The sequence below is a fragment of the Chlamydotis macqueenii genome, chromosome 6 (genome assembly GCF_036417535.1).
Source record: "Chlamydotis macqueenii isolate bChlMac1 chromosome 6, bChlMac1.mat, whole genome shotgun sequence".
Lineage (NCBI taxonomy): Eukaryota > Metazoa > Chordata > Aves > Otidiformes > Otididae > Chlamydotis > Chlamydotis macqueenii.
The window spans coordinates 43476416-43495823 of NC_141561.1; the positions used below are offsets into that span (position 1 = coordinate 43476416).

Genomic DNA, 19408 nt, shown 5'->3' on the forward strand with positions numbered 1-19408 from the left:
AGGAAGCCTTTGGGTCCTGCCATGAGTTTCTCTGGCCGCTGCTGTGTTTCAGGGTAACACCCCGAGGGATGTGGCTGTGCTGGAGCGGGGAGGCTGTGCTGGCGGCAATGTCAGAGATGCCTGCAGTGGCCATTGTGTGCTTTCCCTGAGCTGCTGTTGCTGCTGTGAGATGAGGCCCTGCTAGCCAGGCGCTCTGGTGTGCCTGCCCCAGCAAAGGAGGGAAGTGCGGCTGGTTTCTGTGGCGCTGGGGCAGCAAGGAGCGGGTCAGAGATCCCTGCTGATGGCGTGCGCTGCTCCTGCGGGAGTGGGTGGGCGCTGAGTGTCCCCGTCCCCTCTGCCTCCGTGTCCGCCATGGTGTTCCGAAGCCGCCTCCTCCCCTCTGTGTCCCTGCTGTCGCCATGGCGGTGTTGGGATGCCCTTGTTGCTACGGGAACGAGGGCAACAGTCCGGCTGAGAGCTGGGATCAAGCGGGTGAGTGTGCCTCGGTGTCCCCGCGGCGTGGGAAAGGTGAGGGATGCTGGTGAGCACCCCCGTGCTGACGTGGCTGCGTCTTGTCCCCTCTGAAAGAGGGAGGGCAGCCGTCGGTGCCGCTGAGCCCAGGCTGCTGAGGGTCGGGAGGAGGGGCTGGGGAGCGCGGCTGGGCAGAGACCCAGGGCTGTGGGGGAGCTCGCGGAGGGCTGACACCCCCTGTCCCACGCAGCGGTGTGGGGGCACCCCTTGTGTGAGAGGGGGGAGAGAGGCAGGGCTGCGCCTGGGCCAGGGCCACCTCGGGCCTGACAAAGCTCTCCTGGGAGCAGGTTGTGCTCCCCTCCTGTGGGATCCCTTCCCCTGCGACCAAGCTGCTTTTCTGGGGGAGGATTTGAGGGGTGAGGTGGCCTGTGGAGCAGAGTGGGGGCTCTGCTGCTGCCTGAGAGGCACCTGGGGGCGGCAGCGCTTTCCGTGTCAGGGCCTGGGAGCTGGAGCCCCTTCTTCCCCCGCAGAGCTGGACAGGGAGCAAGCTTTGCTCCCCAAAAGACAAACTGCCAAAACTTCTTCCTTTCTTCCCATGGGATGCCCTTGTGACTGCATCCAGGCTGTGGGTTAAACGTGGAGGAGACAGAGGCTGCCTGCCTCGCGGCTGCTGCTGTTGCCCTCCTCATCTTGCACGTGGCCTTTTGCATGTTCTGGCTCAGCCTGTCAATGAGGGGTGAGATTATTTGTGCTTGCTCTGTCTATAAAATGCGGTGAAGGCTTATGATGAGAAGTGCAACAGCTGGCCCAGCTGGAAGGGACTGCAAAGCTGACTCACCGCGACTCCCCTTGTGTTTTAAACCCTTGGGTGATTTTCTGGGGAGCGGTTCCTGCGTACACCTAGGGAAAACAGCAAGGCTGGACTGCTCCAGGAGGGTGCAGATTTCTCAGACAATCTGATCCCCACAGGAGTCTTCCTGTGATTTCCAGGAACTTGGAATGGGCTCTTGACAGGAGCCCCTCAGGAGTGGTACGGCTTCGCTCACCTGCTGCTCTGGATTCAGCCATGCACAGTCAGCTCTGACCGCGCGTCTGGCTGCTGGCTGCTGCCCTGGGGATCCACTCATAGTCCTTTGGGTTCTGCTCTTCCCTTCCAAAGTCGCCAGCTGCGTGGGAGCTCTGATGCATTGTGAACCAAAATGAAATGTGGGCCAGATGCCCGGCCAAGAGTGAATAAAAAGGCAGAGCTGGTGCAAGTTGGGAAGGCAGGAGAGCAGAGGGAAATGCTGGGAGAAGAGACAGTCGTAGTGTAAGGCCTTAAGGCAGGAGCCATAGCTGTACATGACAGCATGTGGAGCTGTGGATCTCCAGCAGCCTCTTGGAAGGGAGCTTGGTCCACCTCAGTGTCAGCTGAGAGTCGGCGTTTGTTTAAAGAGCGAGCAGGAAGGTTTAACACCAGGCTCCTGGTCATTCTCTCAGCTGTGCTGGAGATTTTGCACTGAATTGCAGGGTGACAGTGCCGCAGGGAGAAAGCACAGAGGAACTGGAATAAAAGGTGATAACAAAAGGGAAATCGTGCTGCTGTGGAGTGGGCCGTTGGCCTGGCAGGGCATGGTGGTCTGCGCTGGGTCCCCCTGGGGAATGCAACACCTGGCTCCATCCAGACAGCCTAGCACCATTCCTCTGTAAGAGTTTGTCGGGTGCAACGTCCTGCGCGGCTCGTTGGCAAGCTTTGATAAATGAGCTTTGCCAGTTAGCAGCCTTGCAGATTCACCTCCGGAGCAGAGCCATCAGGTCTCCTTTTCAAGCGAGCTCCCCTGTGTCAGCATGAATCCCAGGAGAAGTTGTACATTAATGTCAATGAAAACCTGCCAGCTGCCAGCTGGGTATGAAGGTGTTGGCTGGGTAGCCCTTGGCTGATGGCAGAGCAGTGGGTGCCTCTGAGGCTAGTGATGGGCTCCGCACGGGATGCAGAGACAAGAGAAGAGGGCTGGTGGGATCCTACGTGGTCGCTGAGGCCACTTCTCTTGTCTGCCTTCCTGGGGTTGTGTGGATCCCTGGCCTTTGAGACAAAACTGCATCTGGTGCTGATGTTTGGGTGGTTTCAGGAGGCTCAGTGGCTGTGGTCTCTCTGGGGGAGCAGGCAGAGCTCTGCTGACAGGTTTTGCTTTGGTTGTCGTCTTCCAGAAACAGAAGTGAGTGCTTCAGTCCTTCAGGGGCTGTTGAGAAGCGCTACCTAACTCTTGGGAAAGAAGACTTTGGTGCTTTTGATCAACCGGTTTTGCAGAGCTGTTCTTCATGCTCTCAGCAGTATCGCCCAGCCACGTGGCTGCTGCGGTGGGATTTGAGCAGTCCTGGCTTCCTCTGCCCTTGAGCCTTTGTGCAAACCTGGCCACCCTTGTTGGGGAGCCAGCAGCGATAAAGTAGCTTCCCTTGGCGCGCGCTCCAGAAGAGAGACTGGAGGGGGAAATAACCTTCTCCTGAGGATGGGCATCCCTTGGGTGGGCAAAACCGGGTTATTGAGGTGAATCTATTAAAAGACACAGTGAGTGTTTCTTGTACACGAAGGAATCCATTTCCATTGCATATTCATTTTGCTTTCTGTCTAGCTGTAGTTATTTATCTTACAATGTCACTGCAGCGTTAATCTCGGGGAAACGTCTGTTGATCCTGTGTTCTCACAGTGCGTCTTCCTAAAGCTCAAAGCAGCTGCACTGTTGAGGCAAAGGGCGGTAGGTGTGGGGCAGTGGCGGTTGGCTGTTCCCTAAGGGATGGGGGGCCGATGTGGATAACATTGGTGCCAGGGCAGGGACCCCACCACGGGGGCCAGCCCAGCATCCAGGTGGGCAGATGAGGCTGCAAACCCTGCAGCTCCCAAATAGCATCTTCAGAGGAAGCCAGCTGAGGCAGCAGCTCCCAAGGGGAAGGTGAAACGGCAGCCAAGCTGTTCTGCCATCCAGGCAGCCAGGACAGGCCAGCTCGGCATCCGAAGCAGCGAGACCTGCAGGAAGCACCTTGGAAAAATGCTCTGGGTCTCAAGCGCCAAAGGCTGGTGTTGCTCTGTCCACAGCAACTGAGATGATGTTCTTCACGCAGCTTTTCTTCCATGAGGCAAACAGACCAGCTAGTGGATGGTGATGAACTTAGGGGCAGCCAAGGTCTGGCTTTTGCTGAAGCTCTGAGCTGGGTCAGCCTTTTTGGAGGTGGCTTTATTGCGCAGTGTGCAGTGCGCTAAGGCCGTGGGGGTGCTGAGGCTGAGGGACTCCTTGGAAATGGCAGCTCCCATGACATTTTCCATCTCTGCTTCTCTTCTAGCTTGGTTCCGTGCTGCTGTTACTCTTTCAAGACAATGAAGAAAGGAGGACACACTCATCATCTCTGTGGGACAATGGAAGGTTTTGCCCCATCTCACCGGTGTGACCGTCTGCCTGCCATCACAGACACCAAGGGCAAAGCTTCCTTGCAGAGCCGCAAGCCTGCCTGCCCTGTGTTTAAGCTCCATCCTCTGAGGATGGAGCTGATGCCAGGCCAGAGCATGGAGATGGTGCTGGAAGGCTTCTCCAGCACTCCCCAGGTGAGGTTGCCCCGAGGGCTGAGCCTTTCCCATCAGATCACCTGCGCTGGGACTTCTTCTGCAGCCCCTTGACATTTCCCTGAGAAAATGAGCAAGTGCTTTCAAGGAACTGTTGTAGTGGCACAAGCAAGCTGCCACCATGGCGGTACCAGTTGCGTTCCTTGCTGGCCACCATCAGTTGCTAAGGCTTTTTCATGTTTCTGTAGCTACCATAAACCCACCTTGCTGCTAGCAAAAGATGGGCAGAAGGAAGCATTACTAGCTCAGGGGCAAACGGCAGGTTACGAGGTGTCACGTGCTGAGGTGGAAGGGAAAGGCAGAGAAAAGATGCTACACTTTGACTAGGAGCACAGGCAGAAAGTAAAGAAAAATGCAAAAAAAAAATGCAAAGCTTCTGGGGGAAGCAGCGAATAAAACAAAACACCGGTGAAGGGAGGGAGTGTCTGGGAACGACATTTTTTTCCTCTGTAGACAAAGATGGACAGAGGGCTGCTCTAGCTCTAAGTCCTGGAGGAGAAAAACAAGCACATTGTGCCAGCTCTGGTGATCACAGTGATGGTCCCCACGTGGGAAACTGTTCCCAGGGATCACTGTATTTGACAGCTTGACTTTTGTCAGTGTTTCCATAACTGCCTGCCCCAGTCTCGCAGCCAGCCCCGCTGTCCCAAGGGCAGCCAGGTCTTGCGGCACCCTTGGATGGCAGCTCAGAGAGGGAAATGTCAGCAGGATTGCTGGCTGTTCTCCTCCCAGGCCCCTTCTTTCCAGGGGAAATCCAGCTCCGCAGAGAAGCTGCCGGCTAACCCTGCTGCGCATTCCCTGCCTGCAGCATTCCTGGGCACAGATGTTTAAGCGAATGGGAACTAAATCTGCATTAAGCTCCTGCTGGTATGAGTGGTTTGAAGGTTGTTTGAAAGCGTTGCCTCAGTGGTAGCTTGAAGAAGACTTGATTACTCCCCTCGCTGACTGTGATGAGACTGTCCCAGTGCAGCTCTGAGCCCACAGGTTTAGCTGAAGAGGAGACAAAGGTACCAGAAAGGAAATAAAGTGCTCAGGGCACTGGTGAGGGTGTCTTGCCTGGAAAGCTGAAAGGGCATCTGTGGGCACAGCTGTGGCTTTGTGGCTCCTGCAGTCAAAGCCAAGACTCTGGGAGTGGGCTTTCCACCTTCCTTGGGTCTTGAGAACTTAATACTCCTCAGGCTGGTCAGAAGCCCAACTCCCTGCCTTGCCCGTGCGACACAGATGATTTGGAAGGCTGTAGGCTCAGAGGAGGAGTTGGGTTGTGGTGGTGTACAAGAAGGAAGAGTGAGAAATGAAAGGAGGAATTGGAGAAGTGAAACCATGGGAAATGAGGAAAAAGTCCTGAATGTAAGAGCATCTGGCTTAAGCAGAGGCTTTTCTTGTGAAGGCCAAGACCTCTCTTTCCTGGGGTGCTTTAGGAGGGCAGAGTACACGAGTGATCCCCTCTTGACCTGAAAGCAGGCTGGCTCCTTGGGTTTTTCCATGGATCCTTTCCACTAAGCTTCCAAGGCAGGGTCTGCTGGCGTTGGCCCTTCCAGCACCTCCTTCCCTTCATATGGTTCTATATTTTTAATCAGCTCCAACAGCTCTCCGTACGTATTGTGCTTAGCAAGGGGGCACATCAAAGCAATAATCCTTTGTGGCAGGGATTATTACGGCTGTAGGCAGCAGGTGACTCACAGGTGCCTTTTGTGGACGTTGGGGTGTAGCATTATGGACACTGGCGTGCAGAATAAATAGGAAGCAGCATCAAAAGAAAAGGGGGCTCTTGAGGAGACCAGTGGCTGTCACTTCATGGCAGCAGTACGGTCCGTGGCTGGGTGATGGTAAATGCAGGGTGTGTTCTGGATGCCGTGCTAGCACCCGCCGGGTGACCTGCGACTCTTGCACACAGGTGGTGAAGGAGCGGCTGCTGTGTCACGCCATCGTGGGAAGGGAGGGAAGGAAGAGGCAGATAATGCACATGGACGTCACGTGCGAGTTCATTGCTCCCGTCCTGCAAATGTCCTCCAGGGCAATCACTTTCCGGGTGGAGAAGGTAAGTCTCGGGACTGCATCCTGGCATTTAATAGCGTGGCCGAGGCCTGAAAGCCTGTGGGGTGCGTGTGCTTGTGCTCAAGGAGGAAATGAAAGAGCTTCTCCAAGTCAGAGACGGGACTTCTTTTTAACTTCAGCCAAGTAAAACTGAGATGACAGCTGCTGCGCTGAAGGGGATCATGGCCACATCCAGAGAGACACAAGGTTCTGCAGTCAGTGTGAAGGGAGGTTCTTGAGGATCCTCCAAGGCACGGTGAAGTCTGAACAGCAGTCCTGTAGGGAAGCAGAGGAAAACTGAGATTGCTGTCAGCTCCTCAGGGTGATGAGCAAAACCTGTCATCTCTTGTCTCTCTTTGCCTTCTCTGACATTGGTATGGATGCTAGCTCTTCGCATTTCCCCAACACTCACCTTCTTCAAAGGACCTGCAGACGTCTTCAGCTGCAGCGCTGAGAACAACCCAATTCAGGTGCCCTTTAGTCTCTGGATCCCAACTCCTGCGTGAACTTTCCCTCTCCCGTGAGATAAACATGGGTCTGACAAAGAGAAGATATTTCAGTGTTTAGTTTCTGTGTTTTCAGGTGTCTCCTCTGGTTCCCAGGCATCCTGAGAAGCACAAAATCCTGTGAGCTGGCAGTCCAGATTTAATTAGAAGCTTTTCAGCTCTCCCTGATGTCTGCCTGTGGTGTGCTTGACGCCACGCGCTCCGATTTATGGAGGGCTATGGCACTGCAGCTGTTTGATATCAGCACGCACAGCACTAGTTTCCCAGACACTGTCTGGTTTCTATAAACCATGCAGGAAACCCAGAGCAATGCCCCCTGTAGCAGGGGCCTCAGGAGACAGGTTGCTACCGGGCAGCTGAGGTTTCTCGCTGACTGTGTGTGCGTGTAAATGTTCCAAACTAACCTCAGGCTACTGCAGGCTCTCCACTACAGGGTAAATCCTATTCCCTCCGCTGTCCCCACACGGGATGCTGCAGTTTCTGAACATGGAGAGCATCTGATAGTCTTAGAGGAAAAACTTTTGGAAGGATACAAACTAATGAAAATCGTAAATAGAGATGTATGCATGTCTGGGGTTGAAAAAGTTGCAATGCGTCAGAAAGGGAAGGAGGTCCATGGCCACTTGAACTTGATTTTTTCCCCTTGTCTTCTGTTTCTGTAGCAACCCAGTGATGTCCTTTGCCTTCAGTACAAGTCTCTTTCTTTAAAAAACGACTCCTCCCTGCCAGTCAGCCTTGTCCTGGCCTTAGAGCAACCCTTCTTCATCTGCGATGCGCACCGGCAGCCCCTCCCTGCAGATGTCCAGGTGAGCAGCCGTGGACCTTCCTGCTGGTGGGTGTTGGAGAGGGAGGAGTGTGGTGGCGCGTTTCTGGTGGGAGGCCCTCCAGTAGAGAAGTTGATACTTTAGAGTCAGCAGTAGACTGGCCTGAACTAAATCAGATTTGAGACGAGCTGCTGAAGGAAACAGAATATCATCTGAATTGGGGAAACACACCTGGCTCTAAGACATGGAGAGAAGGCAGCAGGCAACTAGGTCTGGGCAAGCCGGGTAGTAAAGGCGTCTCTTGGAAGCCGTCCCAGCTCTCCAGCCGCCATCCTCAGACCACTTCTGGAGCTGCTTGCTCTCTTGGAGGGCAGCTCTGCCTTCAGCCTGGTGCCTGCCCTGCTGTTAGTGGAAGGTGTGGGACGTGGACCCTGCTAAACACGTGTTGTTGTAGGCACGGCCACCACTTCTGTGCCGTGCTGGTGACTAGCCCCGGCAAGGGTGAGGACGCAGTGCTGTTGTGCTTGTGTTGAGTGTGAGGATAAAGAAGTTTTTCTAGAGTCAGGGGAAAAGGCCCTGGCTTGCCAGAGTGCTCCTTTGGTGATGTACTCAGCATACAGCTTTGGTGGGTTCCGAGTACAGTAGAACAATATTTCTTTCCCCCTTGTATCGCTATCGATGCAGAGCACAGAGATGTGAGCCTGAGGCAGTCTCAGAGAAGACTGCTGTGGTGCTTGCGGTCAGGTGCACACTGTCCAGAAAATGAAGCATGACCTGAAGCCCACGTAGGGGTCACACTTTGAGCATTGACACGTTTTATGCCCTCAGACCTTGGGACTTCATCAGCTGGTGGTGAATACTTTTCATCTCCTTGCAGCCCATGAAGCTGGAGGTAGGGGAGGAGCTTCATCTCTTCATCAGCTTTAACCCTGCTTATGAAAAGGATTTGAATAGCCGGGTAGCAGAGAAGACTCTGAAGATACAGTTTCTAGAGCACCCGCATGTGGAGCTGGTCCCCGTTAGGGGAGAGGTCTACTTTCCCAGTCTCCGCATCCAGACCACGGCCCTGGACTTTGGCGGCATCTTGAATGACACCGAACAGGAGCGTTACGTCGAGATGACCAACTGCAGCCCGCTTCCTGTCCGGTACCACTGGATGCTCCTGCCAAACAGCCACGTGAGCCGGAGGAGGTATGTGCACCTCTGCCCTCTCCTTGAAGCTCTTCTTCCTGATGTCCTGCCTGTCCTTGGCAAAGACCAAGGCTGTTTGCCTGGGACCTGACAAACTGCTTTCCACTTTGCCTTGTGGAAATAACACCTGCCAGCTGTGGTCAGGGGAGATGCTCAGCAAACAGGTGATCTTCACCAGTTTGATGCTGGGAAGGAGACAATGTTCTCCAGCCAAGCTGGGGCTGTAGGATACTACCAGCACGTTTTGCAGAGCCGTAAGCTAGAATCCTGCTTTATTTCTGGAGCTACAAAGCCATGCTTAGGCCCTTGGACAAGCAGATGTATCATGTGGCCTCTTTTCCTTCCCTGCCAACTCTGTTTGTTGTCGTCTCGTACTAAGAAGCTACAACGGCACTGCCACCAGCACGCTGTGCTGCTGTCTCAGCCTCTTGCTGCTGTTTGGCTGTAGCCTCTGTACTGGTTCCCCTGGGAAGGAAAGCTGGCGTGGAAAGCTGCTTTCTCAGAGCTTGGTGGCCTGAGGCAAACAGCACCTTGGTGAAGTGAGTTTCCATCTGTTAACGTGCACGTCACCTTCACGAACCAGCTCTTGAGTGTTTCACAGCAAACGGCAGGTTCTGCTGTGGCTTCGGGTACAGCTGTAGATGTTGGCGGGAGGACTTGTCTGAGCATCCCTGGCGAGCAGGGCTGTCCAGCGCTGGCCTGTGGGTTCCAAGCCCAGGACCAGTCTTCCAGTTGCGCTGGAGCCCATCTCTCAACACATTGCTAGCAGTTCCTCCCGCTGTGGCCTCTCTGCACAGGGCAAACGTCTGGTCTGGACAGTTTTAATTACAGCAGCAAACGATGTTGCTGTAACGCTGTAGGAAACAAAGCCAAGTTTACCATTGGACATGGAAGTGCTGCTATTCCAAATACAAGAGATCACCACGAAACAGTTTTGTTGAGGGAACTGGGATCTGGCCCGGAGGAGACGAGCTGTTGGACCTGGAAATGAGCTGTTGCTCCGAGCAGGGCTTGGGGGAGAAGTCCTGGGAACTGGGGTAGCCCGTTCACAGCTGAGCCTTACCAAGTAACAACAAGTCTTCAGTGTGGCCCTTCTTGATGCACGGCGCCTTCAAGAACAGACCCTAAAAGGCAGAGGGAGGTCTGCAAGAGCAGGTGGAGGGAGGTGGGCAGGGAAGGAGGAGCAGGGCTGTAAGCTCTGCTTGGAGGCCTCTGCCATCTCCTGCTGAATTAGACTAGGGTTTAAGTACAAGCAGGCTCCATCCCTGCTCCAGCCTGATCGCACTTAGAGAACGCTACCAGCACTGCTGCTTGCTTGGACGGACCTACAGCTGTGGGTAATTGTCAAGGGAAATTTCAGGAGAAATATCCAGTAGAGCTGCAGATTCTCTCACTTAGGCCCTCTGGGTGTGGAAGGCACGGTCTGCAGGGGTGGGTGCTTTCAGGAGGGCACTGGGGGGTCTGTTGTAGCTCATCGCTGTCCAGATCTGCCCCTTTGTGTCTCAGTGTCACCTTTTTGCACAGTTCATGTGTCTTTTCTTGCTGCGCTTCTTACCTCCCCACAAGGCGTTCACCTCTGTCCTCTTCCACTTCTCCTTGCAACCAGTTACCAGCTGCCCGCACCAGCGCTATTCCAGCAGCGAGGCGCGTCATCCCCGGGCAGCGTGGCGAGGATCAAGACTCAGAGCCCGGTGAGGATGAAGGAACTGAGGCAGCTGGGGGAGGCAGAGCCCCTCGCCTTGAGAGCAGAGGATGTAAGTAGGAATGTGTCTCTCTCCTGCATTTCCAGTGTGGCAAGCAGTTACGCAGCTCCCGCTCCCACGGGTGGCTCTCGATGCTGCTCACAGAGCAGCTTTGCACCCCTCCAAGCACATCCCACAACACTGCTGCAGCGACTGGTCACTGGAGAGGCTGTGCGGGACGTGTCATAGGATTGATGGAGGGCATTACCTCTGCTGCACCCATGGAGGGCATTATCCATCTTGTCTCTAATCGAGTGGTCAGCAGGAAATTTCTGCAGTAGATTTTGCTGTAGCGTCTTGAGAGAGAGCAGCATGCAAATCAGAGAGAGAGTGCAAAGCATCAGGAGTCAGAGGAGCTGGGCTGGAGTCTTCCTAGGGGCTCCTAGGGCTCTCACCTCCAAGTCTTTGTGTTTCTCTAAAGGCAGTAAAACCTGTTTCTAAAGGCAGCAGAGAGAATTTGTTGCTGCCAGGAGACCTCCAAAGTACTTCAGTGTAGTGTATTAATGAATGCCTTAATGAGTGAGCAAGGGAGAAAATTTTTCCCGTGGTTACTGTGCTGGAAAGTGGAATGGATGCAGGCTGAGACGAGGATGATTTTGCCTGTGTTTGAGGGAGAGGTCCCTCCAGCCATGTCTGTCCTTTTCTCCAAGCCATGGCTCCCCTTCTGCACCCATTTCAGTGCTCGACATCTTGATCTCTCCTCCCTCGCTTCCAGGTTTTCGACATCCTGCCGCTGCACGGTGTGCTGCAGCCAGGCGAGAGCCAGCGAGTCACCTTCACTTTCTTTGGCCACGCCAACATTGTTGCCCGCGCCATGGCGCTGTGCAGGGTGGAGGGAGGCCCGACCTACAAGATGGCGTTGAGTGGGGAGGCTTCGCTCATCAGCTACCACCTAGACGTCATGGAGATTGACTACGGGCTGCAGGTACCGTGCACTTCTCTTGGCAGAGGTCCTTGTCACGAAACCACCACCAGCGCATTGCTGCCACCTAGGTCCAGGGCTCTCTCCCCTTCCCAGCTACTTTTTGAGTGATACGTCCTGCATCCAGGCTGGGTTTTGATGGCCATCTCCACCCCTGCTCCCCCAAAATTGGCAGTTCCTCCTCTTCAAGGTCACTCATGCTGCCTCCTGGGGCAGGCAGGATCCCAGAGGTGATCTCCAGGGGGACATGCCCCAAGACATCCATCCACTGATCCGCTCCTAAAGCCTGAGGTCCAAGGAGATGCTCTCTTTCCATGCTCTTGATTAACCAACACAGTAAACCAGGGAGGAAGTGAACTTGGGCTTCCCGTCACTGTAGCTGGAGAGAATGTCCCACAATGATCCCTGCTTTGCTTCTTTTCAGCTCAAAACCCCCCAGATATTTCCAGCTGTTGGCCCTGTACATGTTGCACGTCCATCTCCCTTTGTCGCTGTCACTGCAAGCTCTGCAAATACTTGCGTGCGGGTGCCTGTTCTTCTGAAATGTCTTGGTGCCTCCTCCTTTCTTTCAGCCAGCTGTTAGATGACACCTTGAAGTGCAGAGGGCTGGCATCCTCTTTGGTTTCTTGATTACTGATCTGTCTATGGTTGGTATTGCCCCTCTGCATGCCGCCATCACTCTCTGTTCCTGTGCAGGGCTAAGAGCTACCCTGTGGCTGTGGGCTCCCCAGCCTGACCTGGGAGAGTCAAGTGCCCGTATCTTCTCTGCAGTCCCTGCTTCTCTCTTGCGTTGTGTTCATTTGCTCTCATCCCAATGCAAGCAGCAGGAGACTCCCAGCAGCAGGCTGGTGTGTGTAACTTCCCGCTCCTCTGCCCTCTCTTCAGCCGTTTCACAAAGTCGCGGAAGCAGAGCTCACCCTGCAGAACAGCGGCAAGGTGGGAATCACCTACGCGGTGCTAAGCCCCAGCACGGCCACTGCAGACAGCCCGCTGCCCGGCGTGCCCCTGGTTGTGCCCAGCACGGTGAGTAGCACAAGCGATGAACCCTGGGCCTGTCTCAGGCTGCCCAGGAGAGGGTGAGAGGGAAAAAAGGGAAAAAAGACAAGACCCACAGAAGCAGCCAGGAGAGACAGGGCTGTAAGCAATTGCTGCTGGGGGGCAGAGAGGGTCAAGCAGGTGCGGGCCTGAGAGAGTTCCTTAACGGCCGCTGCTGGCGGGTGGCCCTGCTGTCACACAGCACCCACCGGCGGGAGGCACGAGTGCTTGGGAGCTCTCTGGCCCCCAGCTGCTGAGCTCTCTGCTCATGCTGGCGCTGGAGCCGGATGGCGCAGACTCTGCTGAGGGTCGCCTTCCCCCGGTTGTGTGATTGGACAGGACTTATTCCTGGTCCGAGCCTGCACAAACCCTGCCTGCCCCCTGCCAGCACTAAGCAGGGGAGACTGAAATACTTTCTTGTTTGGGCGTGAAGGTCCTTTGCCAGAAATGGTGACAGCCCCTGTACTGGTCCCTCACTGCTCCAGCTTTGCTGCTCTGCAGCAGCTTTGTGGGGCAGTGAGGGGGGCCAGGGAGGAGCGGGGCTGTGGAATAGCAAGGAGAGGAGTTTGCAGCACCCCACCATCCCAGCTTCTCCGTTCTGCGTGGGTGTCTTTGAGCTGAAGCAGTGTTCCTATCTATGTCCCTTTGTGCAATGGGAAGAGGAAGCCAAATGGCTTTCACGTTTCCTCATGCCTGTCTCCGAAAAGGGCTGAGACGCTGATGCCCCCTTCCCGCGAGCTCCCGAAAGCACAGCTCTGCTTGGGCCCGGGCAGTGGTTGCTGTAGTTGCTTCATGGGCCCGGGCAGCTTGGCAGGGCTGGCTTTCGCTGCAGCTGTGTTGTGTGCTGCAGTAAGGGCACAGGAGACCAAGTGGCAGGATGTGTCCCGCTCAGCAGCTTCTCCCTGCAGCGTGGAGGGGAGCCGGGAGCTGAGGGTCCAGCCCAGTGTGCAGAGGGCGAGCTGCAAAAGCTGAGACCATGTCCTGTCACCTCGAGCAGTGGTGCTGTCTGCTTGTAGTTGCTCCTGACCTGGCTGGTGTCAGCCCAGCCCGGGACTCCGACAGCCCTTCTGGAAGCCCAGAGAGGAGGTGGCCTTCCTGGCAGCACCTTCTTCCCTGGATCTCCTCCTGCACTGGGCTCCTGCTTCTCCAGAGATGTACGTTTGCAGATCACTGTGAGTCTGGAGAGACTCGAGCACCCTGGGTGCAACCACACAGGCAGGAGACGTTTGGTTGGGATCTGTGAATACGTCGGCGCTCAACACCAGCCTGGGCACCACTGACGTGCTGGGACAGGAGCTTCCGGCCCGTCTGAGAGTGCGGGCACTTCCCTCATCTTGCGTGGCGGCTGGCAAAAGAGCCTTTCTTCCCTCAGCTTGGCTCTGGCTGGCAGAGGGCACACCTCGTGAGCAGAAGAGCTGTGCTCACGCTGAGCAAAGGGCAGGCAGTGCTGTGGGAATGCAGCCTTAGGAGCCCTCTGAAGGACACAGTGCATCCTGGTGCAGGAGATGTGAGCTTTGGGACAGAAGAAGGCCAGAAGGCCATGTTGTCTGACCCTTTCTCAGCCTGGAGAACATGCCTTCTCTTGGCAGCATGTCTATCGTCTGAGCCATCCCTCCACCAAAGCCTCTTTGGTGCATTCCCTCCCTCTTCTCCCGCGCTCTGCAGGGTTACGTTGGACCTGGCACGCGGAAAGTTCTCAAAGTCTATTACCTGCCGGGAGTGCCTGGAGGCTTCTGCAGGACTTTCCAGATCCGAGTGGCTCACCTGGAGCCAGAAGAAATTTCCCTGAAAGGAGAGGGGAGCTTTCCCAGGATCTGCTTGGACCTGCCCAGGAACGTCAAAGGTAAGCACTGCCCGTCTGCTCCCCAGGAAGGCCCTGGGGTTTTTTTCCCCCATGTTATATGTCCCTAGGGCATCTTGCTTGAGGAATGTGTTTCTGGGAGAGGCCAGTGTTAGGGGAATGGGGCTTCCCAGCTTGAATGGGAATGGTGCTGTGCCCACACTTGTATTTGTGGATGTTCTCTTCCTTCAGGAAATGAAAAATATGAGAAGCTGCTCAAAGAGGCAAAAGAAAAGGTGGAAAAAGACAGCCAGAGGGACGAAGCAGTTGTTCTGAGGGAGGCTGCGGCAGCGGAGCCACCCATGGACAACTCGCAGAGTCTGGTGAGGAACAACTGCTTCCCTCTTTGGCACAGGGTGCTCCCCCTGTGTCCTTTGGGCCCCTTGCACCCCACAGCAGGCTTCCTGGGGTCCTGCTGGCACTTGGGACCTCCCTGCCCACACCTGCCCATGGTCATGCATCAACTCAGCATTGCCCATGGGCTGCCCACCTCGGGGCATTGTCCCTCCCATAGATGCACCAGCTTCCTGACTGCCCCAGGGAGGGATCCTGAAGACCCTGCTCAAGGCATCGAATTGATGGTTCTTTGTGCTGGCGCTGCAGGTCATGGCTGGGGTGTCTGTGGCTCACAACAATGGGGACAATCTGTTTAACAGGGCCTGCAGCATGACAGGACAAGGGGTCATTGTTTTTAACTACAAGAGGCCAGATTCACACCAGGAATAAGGAGAATTTTTTTTATGATGAGAGTGTTGAAGCAGTGGCCCAGGTTGCCCAGAGAGGTGGTGGATGCCCCATCCCTGGAGACGTTCAAGGTCAGGCTGGACAGGGCTCTGAGCAAGCTGATCTGGTTGGAGATGTCCCTGCTCGCTGCAGGGGGTTGGACTGGATGATTTCTGAAGTTCCTTTCCAACCCAAACCATTCCAGGATTCTAGGATTCTCTGAACCCAAGCCCTGCCAGGTTTACAGAGTTAATCGCAGCAGCCTGACTTGTGCCCTGGGGTTGTGCTGTCGGTGCTCAGCTCCAAGTGGCACCGGCCCAACAAAAGGTTCCCTTTTCAAGAGAGCTTTTGTCCAAGCTGCTTTGGCACCGGCTGGGCGCAGGCACTCGGAGCACTGGAAGGTTCCTGGCTTGTCCGTCTGCCTCTCTGACGAGATCAGCTTTTGTAACAGTGACGGGCAGGCGAAGGCGCTGGAGTTCATTTCCCTAGAGATAAGGTCCTGGCTAAGAGAGCAGGAGGTGTCACAGACACTGAGCAGTGAGCCAGGAGGACCCCATCACCCCTCTCCACAAGAGCAGGCTGGGATCCTGTTTCAGAGACAGGGTTGTGCCTTGGGAAGGACCTTTGCTAACCAGCCACTGTCTTTCCTTGTCATCAGCTGGACACTCGGCTGCAGATGCAGATGGAGCAGATGCTGGTAGAGGAACACGCCCTGGCACAGCAGAAAGCTCTTGCCTCCCATCCCCCGGAGGAGACAGCCTTTGACCAGCCTTCTCGTCAGAGCCTTCTCAAGTCAGTGGGGACTCCCATAGCCTATCTCCAGGCACCCCGAGGGTAACAGCCAGAGGCGCAGCCCTGCTGCTGCTGTTTTGGGGACAGATCTGGTTGCAGAGCGGTGGGGGCAAATCCTATTTCAGGGTCCTGAAGCAAGTTCAGGCTTGGGCTGTACCCCTGGCTCAGCAGTTCCACGGAGACCAGTGGAGGTCCAGTGAACTTGTCTGCAGTGGCTTTTCATAGCACACGAGCGGTGACCGGTATCCATTTTAAAGTAACTTTATTTTAAGGTCCCTTTGCTAGTTGAGGAAGCCTAGAACCTACACTCCCTGGGACTTGCCAAAGTCTTACTACCAGATAGTCAGGCCTTGGGATTCACTGACTAGAGCTGAGTTTCTACAGCAGTGGACACAGAAATACCCACATTTTTTGCATCGTCCACCCACTTGGAAACGTAGCCAGGCTGTGGTTTAAGAACTGTCCTTACTCGTCCTTTCAGGGCTCAGCTGCCCGAGTACATCCTGGACCTTGGCTCTGTCATTCCTGGTGACATCCACACGCACAGCGTGAAGATCACCAACACTGGCCACTTCCCTGTGTCCTTCCACGCCGATGGACAGGTCCTGCGTGACACAGGTAACCAGTGCTGGAGAGACTTCTCGTGGGCTTGAAGGAGCCTTGTCTGACAAAGTAGCTTCAGCTGCTGGCCATGGGGAGTTTTTTGAGTGCTTCTTTGTCTAGTTCTTCCTCCTTGCCACCCTCTCTACCTGCTGCTTTGGAGCCTGACTTCTCCTGGCCAGCAGGACCCAGAGACCTGGCCTGCCTGTGACTGCCCTAACACTTCCCTGGGGGCTAGATGGGCTGATCAGCGTGGTCACCTCTCAGCAACCTCTGCTCTTGACTGCCAGGAGTGTCATCTGAGTTTCTTTGTGCACTCTGGGCTTGTGTTACAAGCAGACGGACTCTTTGGGGTTTGGAAGTGCATTGCTTAGAGTTCATAAAGATGACACGCTTGTGTTCAGCCTTTATTGAGAACGTGGCCTGTGAGGTCCTGTGTTGTATGGAAACAGGCTTCTGAAGCAGGCCTTTGAGGTAAGGCTGCACTGCCATCCAACGGTGTCTCGCTGTGTCTGAGGGGTGGTCAGGTGTCTCCTCTAAGTTGTTTTCCAGGGAGCACCATGGCATGGAGGGATCTTAGTTGGAAATTCCCCTTTGGAGAGGTCTGTGCATCCTTCCGTGGGATGCCTGAAGAAGGAATTGCTGGAGGTTCTCAACTGGTAGATTTCCTTTTTACCGTGTGGACCTTGGATTCTGGCTGTGAAAACCCTTTGTCCGTGTGTGGTGAGAAGGGAGAAAGAGTGGCAGGCTTCTCCGGAGAAGCCAAGGGGTCCTTCAGAGAGCCAGCAGCCAGGACACTCGTATGGCCTTAACACGCTTGTGACACATTGATGTGGGTTGTGCCTCTCAGCTGCTTTATTTTCATCTGCTCAAGGTTTCAGTGTGGAGCCTGCCCGTGTGAAACGTCTGCCCTGCTGGGAGACAGAGACTTTTGAGGTGCGCTTCGACCCACAAAGTGCCAAGCTGCCGCTGGGAGAGGTGGACATGCTCCTGCCCATCAAGGTACCGCATGCTTCCTCACCTCCCTCACCACCTTTCAGGGCAGGTGGCAGCTTGGGACAGCAGCAGATGTCACCTGGGCTTTCAGCGGGATGCTCTGTCCTTCACTAGGTAACAGGGGGCCCCACATTTCACGTCCGTCTCCGTGCCAACGTTGCTGTGCCGTCCCTCTGCCTCTCCAAGGATACAGTGGAGTTCTCCACTGTCCAGTGCGGACAGTGCCAGGAAGAAACCATCCAGCTCCACAATCCACTCCAGGTCCCCTGCAAATGGTTCACCACCAGGAGTGAGCCTGTTAAGAAGGTAAAGCACAGACTCCGTGGAACGCGTAACGTCGTGGTTGGGCTTTCTTTGCCCCTCTTGCCCTTTCTGCGCCTGTGGCTGCCTGAGCCCTTGGGCTACAGCCCACCTGAGGAAGCTTTAGAGGTACAGAGCAAATCTGGTTTGCCTGCACCTGTTCACTAGCTGATGCTTCACTTCTTTGCCAGCTTCACCCATTGCTCCTCTTCTGACAGTGCATCTGCGCACCCTGCCTGCACATTTTCCCTCCAGTTCTAGGCCAGTGGTGGCTGTGGCTGGTTTGGACGTGGGTGCTCGCAGCACCATGACAGTATCTCAGAGCACTGCAGGAACCGAGAGTCTGTCCTCACAGACCAAGGAGACCTCACACGATTGGTTTCTGTGCTCAGGTGGACAAACGTTTGTCGGTGCGCATGCATCGGAAGCTGCTCCAGGAGTTGAAGGCCAAGCCCTGTGTCTTCGAGGTGCTGCCCCCAGCTGGAGTCCTCGCTCCAGGACAGCGATGCCACGTGCAAGTCAGGTTTTCACCTGTGGAAGAGGTGAGATTGGCGAGGCAGAAACACCTGATAGACCAATTTAGGTCCATCTGATAAACAAATATGCGGTTCCCCTGCACACCAGGACTCATCCTGCTCACTCACCCCCAGGAGGTCTGTCAGGGCAGTGTGGTAACGAGAGCCCAGCGTGGGGAGGAGGAGATGAGGTCTACCTCCGCATGGAGCTTTCTGCAAGCCCCGTCCCCACTGTGCCTCGGTTTCCCTTGCAGCACAGCCTTCTGAGAGGGGCTTTGAAATCCCCATGGGGAGCTTGCACAGCGAGCATCAGGGCACTGCAGTGTGGCTACCTGTGGGTGCATGATGGGGAACTCTGCCTCTTTCCCATCATCTTCCCCCTTGCCAGGACGTATTTGCAGGCTGCATTGCCCTGGTGCAGAGCACGTGGCGTGCTCACAGGGGATAACGCTGGAAGGGCCCATCGAGGCTAATCCCGCTGCTGGTACCAGCAGACAAAACAGCCGCCAGACACCCTCCTGGGCACGGCAGGACAGTCACCTGCAGTGCTGTGCTGCCAGCAGTCCCCATGGCCCTGGCCCAGCCTGTCTGCATGTTCCCAGGCAGTCTGACCTTGGGGAGGGCTTGAATGGGAGGCCCTGTCACCTGGGGCTTCATGGAGGAGCTTTCTGTGCTTCTCTCTTTGCAGAAATCCTACAGAAGCAAGGTGAAGATTAACATTTGCCAGAGCAGCCAGCAGCTCGAGCTGCAGATGTCGGGGCATGGGCTGCAGCCACAGCTGGAGTTCAGCCCCTCGGTGCTGGAGCTGGGACCATCGCTGCCGTGCAGCTGCGGGGCAGAGGGGACAGTGGTGGTGAAGAACCCGTGCGATTTCCCCATCGAGTTTTACTCCCTGGAGTTCGACCAGCAGTACCTTGCTGAGGAGCAGGTGAGAGGGAAGGTCTGGTCCCATGGGCACACTCCCGTCGCTTCCTAGCGCTCCAGCCTTCCCAGGCTCGTGCCAGGGAGGTGGAGGCAGTCCCCAGGGCAAAGCCTGGTGGCATTTCAGGGTTGGCCACCTCTGCTGGCAGGTGTGTAGGGGCTTGGATAGTCCGTGCCGTTGGGAGGAAGGAATGAGGGAGAAGATGGGTTGGCTGGGGAGTCTATTCGTGTGATGAAGGTCAAGAATCACATCCCACCTACGTTTTTTTTTCCCTATGCACACAGATCCTGCGGACGCTGAAGGATTACGATCGCCACAACACCTTGTTGCTGCCACCACGTGCCCCGGGTGAGAAGCTGCCCCCAGAGGTGCTGGAGTACTATGAGGACCAGAAGAGGCTGGAAGAGGAGCAGGCACAGTCCAGGACTGGGGAAGCAGCAGGCCAGGACAACGGTGAGGGATTGGCATTGGCTCTCCTGAGTGT

The 19408-nt window shown here is 55.5% G+C and overlaps 1 protein-coding gene across 1 annotated transcript in view; it reads left to right on the forward strand.

The window, feature by feature from the left end:
- Positions 1 to 398: 398 nt before the first annotated feature.
- The window catches only part of LOC147600340 (axonemal central pair apparatus protein HYDIN-like), a 39533-nt gene continuing 20523 nt past the window's right edge, over positions 399 to 19408 (forward strand). Inside the window, exons 1-18 of the mRNA XM_086751229.1 lie at positions 399 to 471; positions 3521 to 3584; positions 3766 to 4024; positions 5937 to 6080; positions 7245 to 7388; positions 8224 to 8537; positions 10144 to 10291; positions 10995 to 11204; positions 12087 to 12224; positions 13902 to 14079; positions 14269 to 14399; positions 15458 to 15591; positions 16073 to 16209; positions 17066 to 17193; positions 17302 to 17493; positions 17880 to 18029; positions 18691 to 18930; positions 19209 to 19377. Coding sequence (XP_086607355.1) covers positions 399 to 471; positions 3521 to 3584; positions 3766 to 4024; positions 5937 to 6080; positions 7245 to 7388; positions 8224 to 8537; positions 10144 to 10291; positions 10995 to 11204; positions 12087 to 12224; positions 13902 to 14079; positions 14269 to 14399; positions 15458 to 15591; positions 16073 to 16209; positions 17066 to 17193; positions 17302 to 17493; positions 17880 to 18029; positions 18691 to 18930; positions 19209 to 19377 — 2953 coding nt within the window. The remainder of the gene's footprint in view (positions 472 to 3520; positions 3585 to 3765; positions 4025 to 5936; positions 6081 to 7244; positions 7389 to 8223; positions 8538 to 10143; positions 10292 to 10994; positions 11205 to 12086; positions 12225 to 13901; positions 14080 to 14268; positions 14400 to 15457; positions 15592 to 16072; positions 16210 to 17065; positions 17194 to 17301; positions 17494 to 17879; positions 18030 to 18690; positions 18931 to 19208; positions 19378 to 19408) is intronic.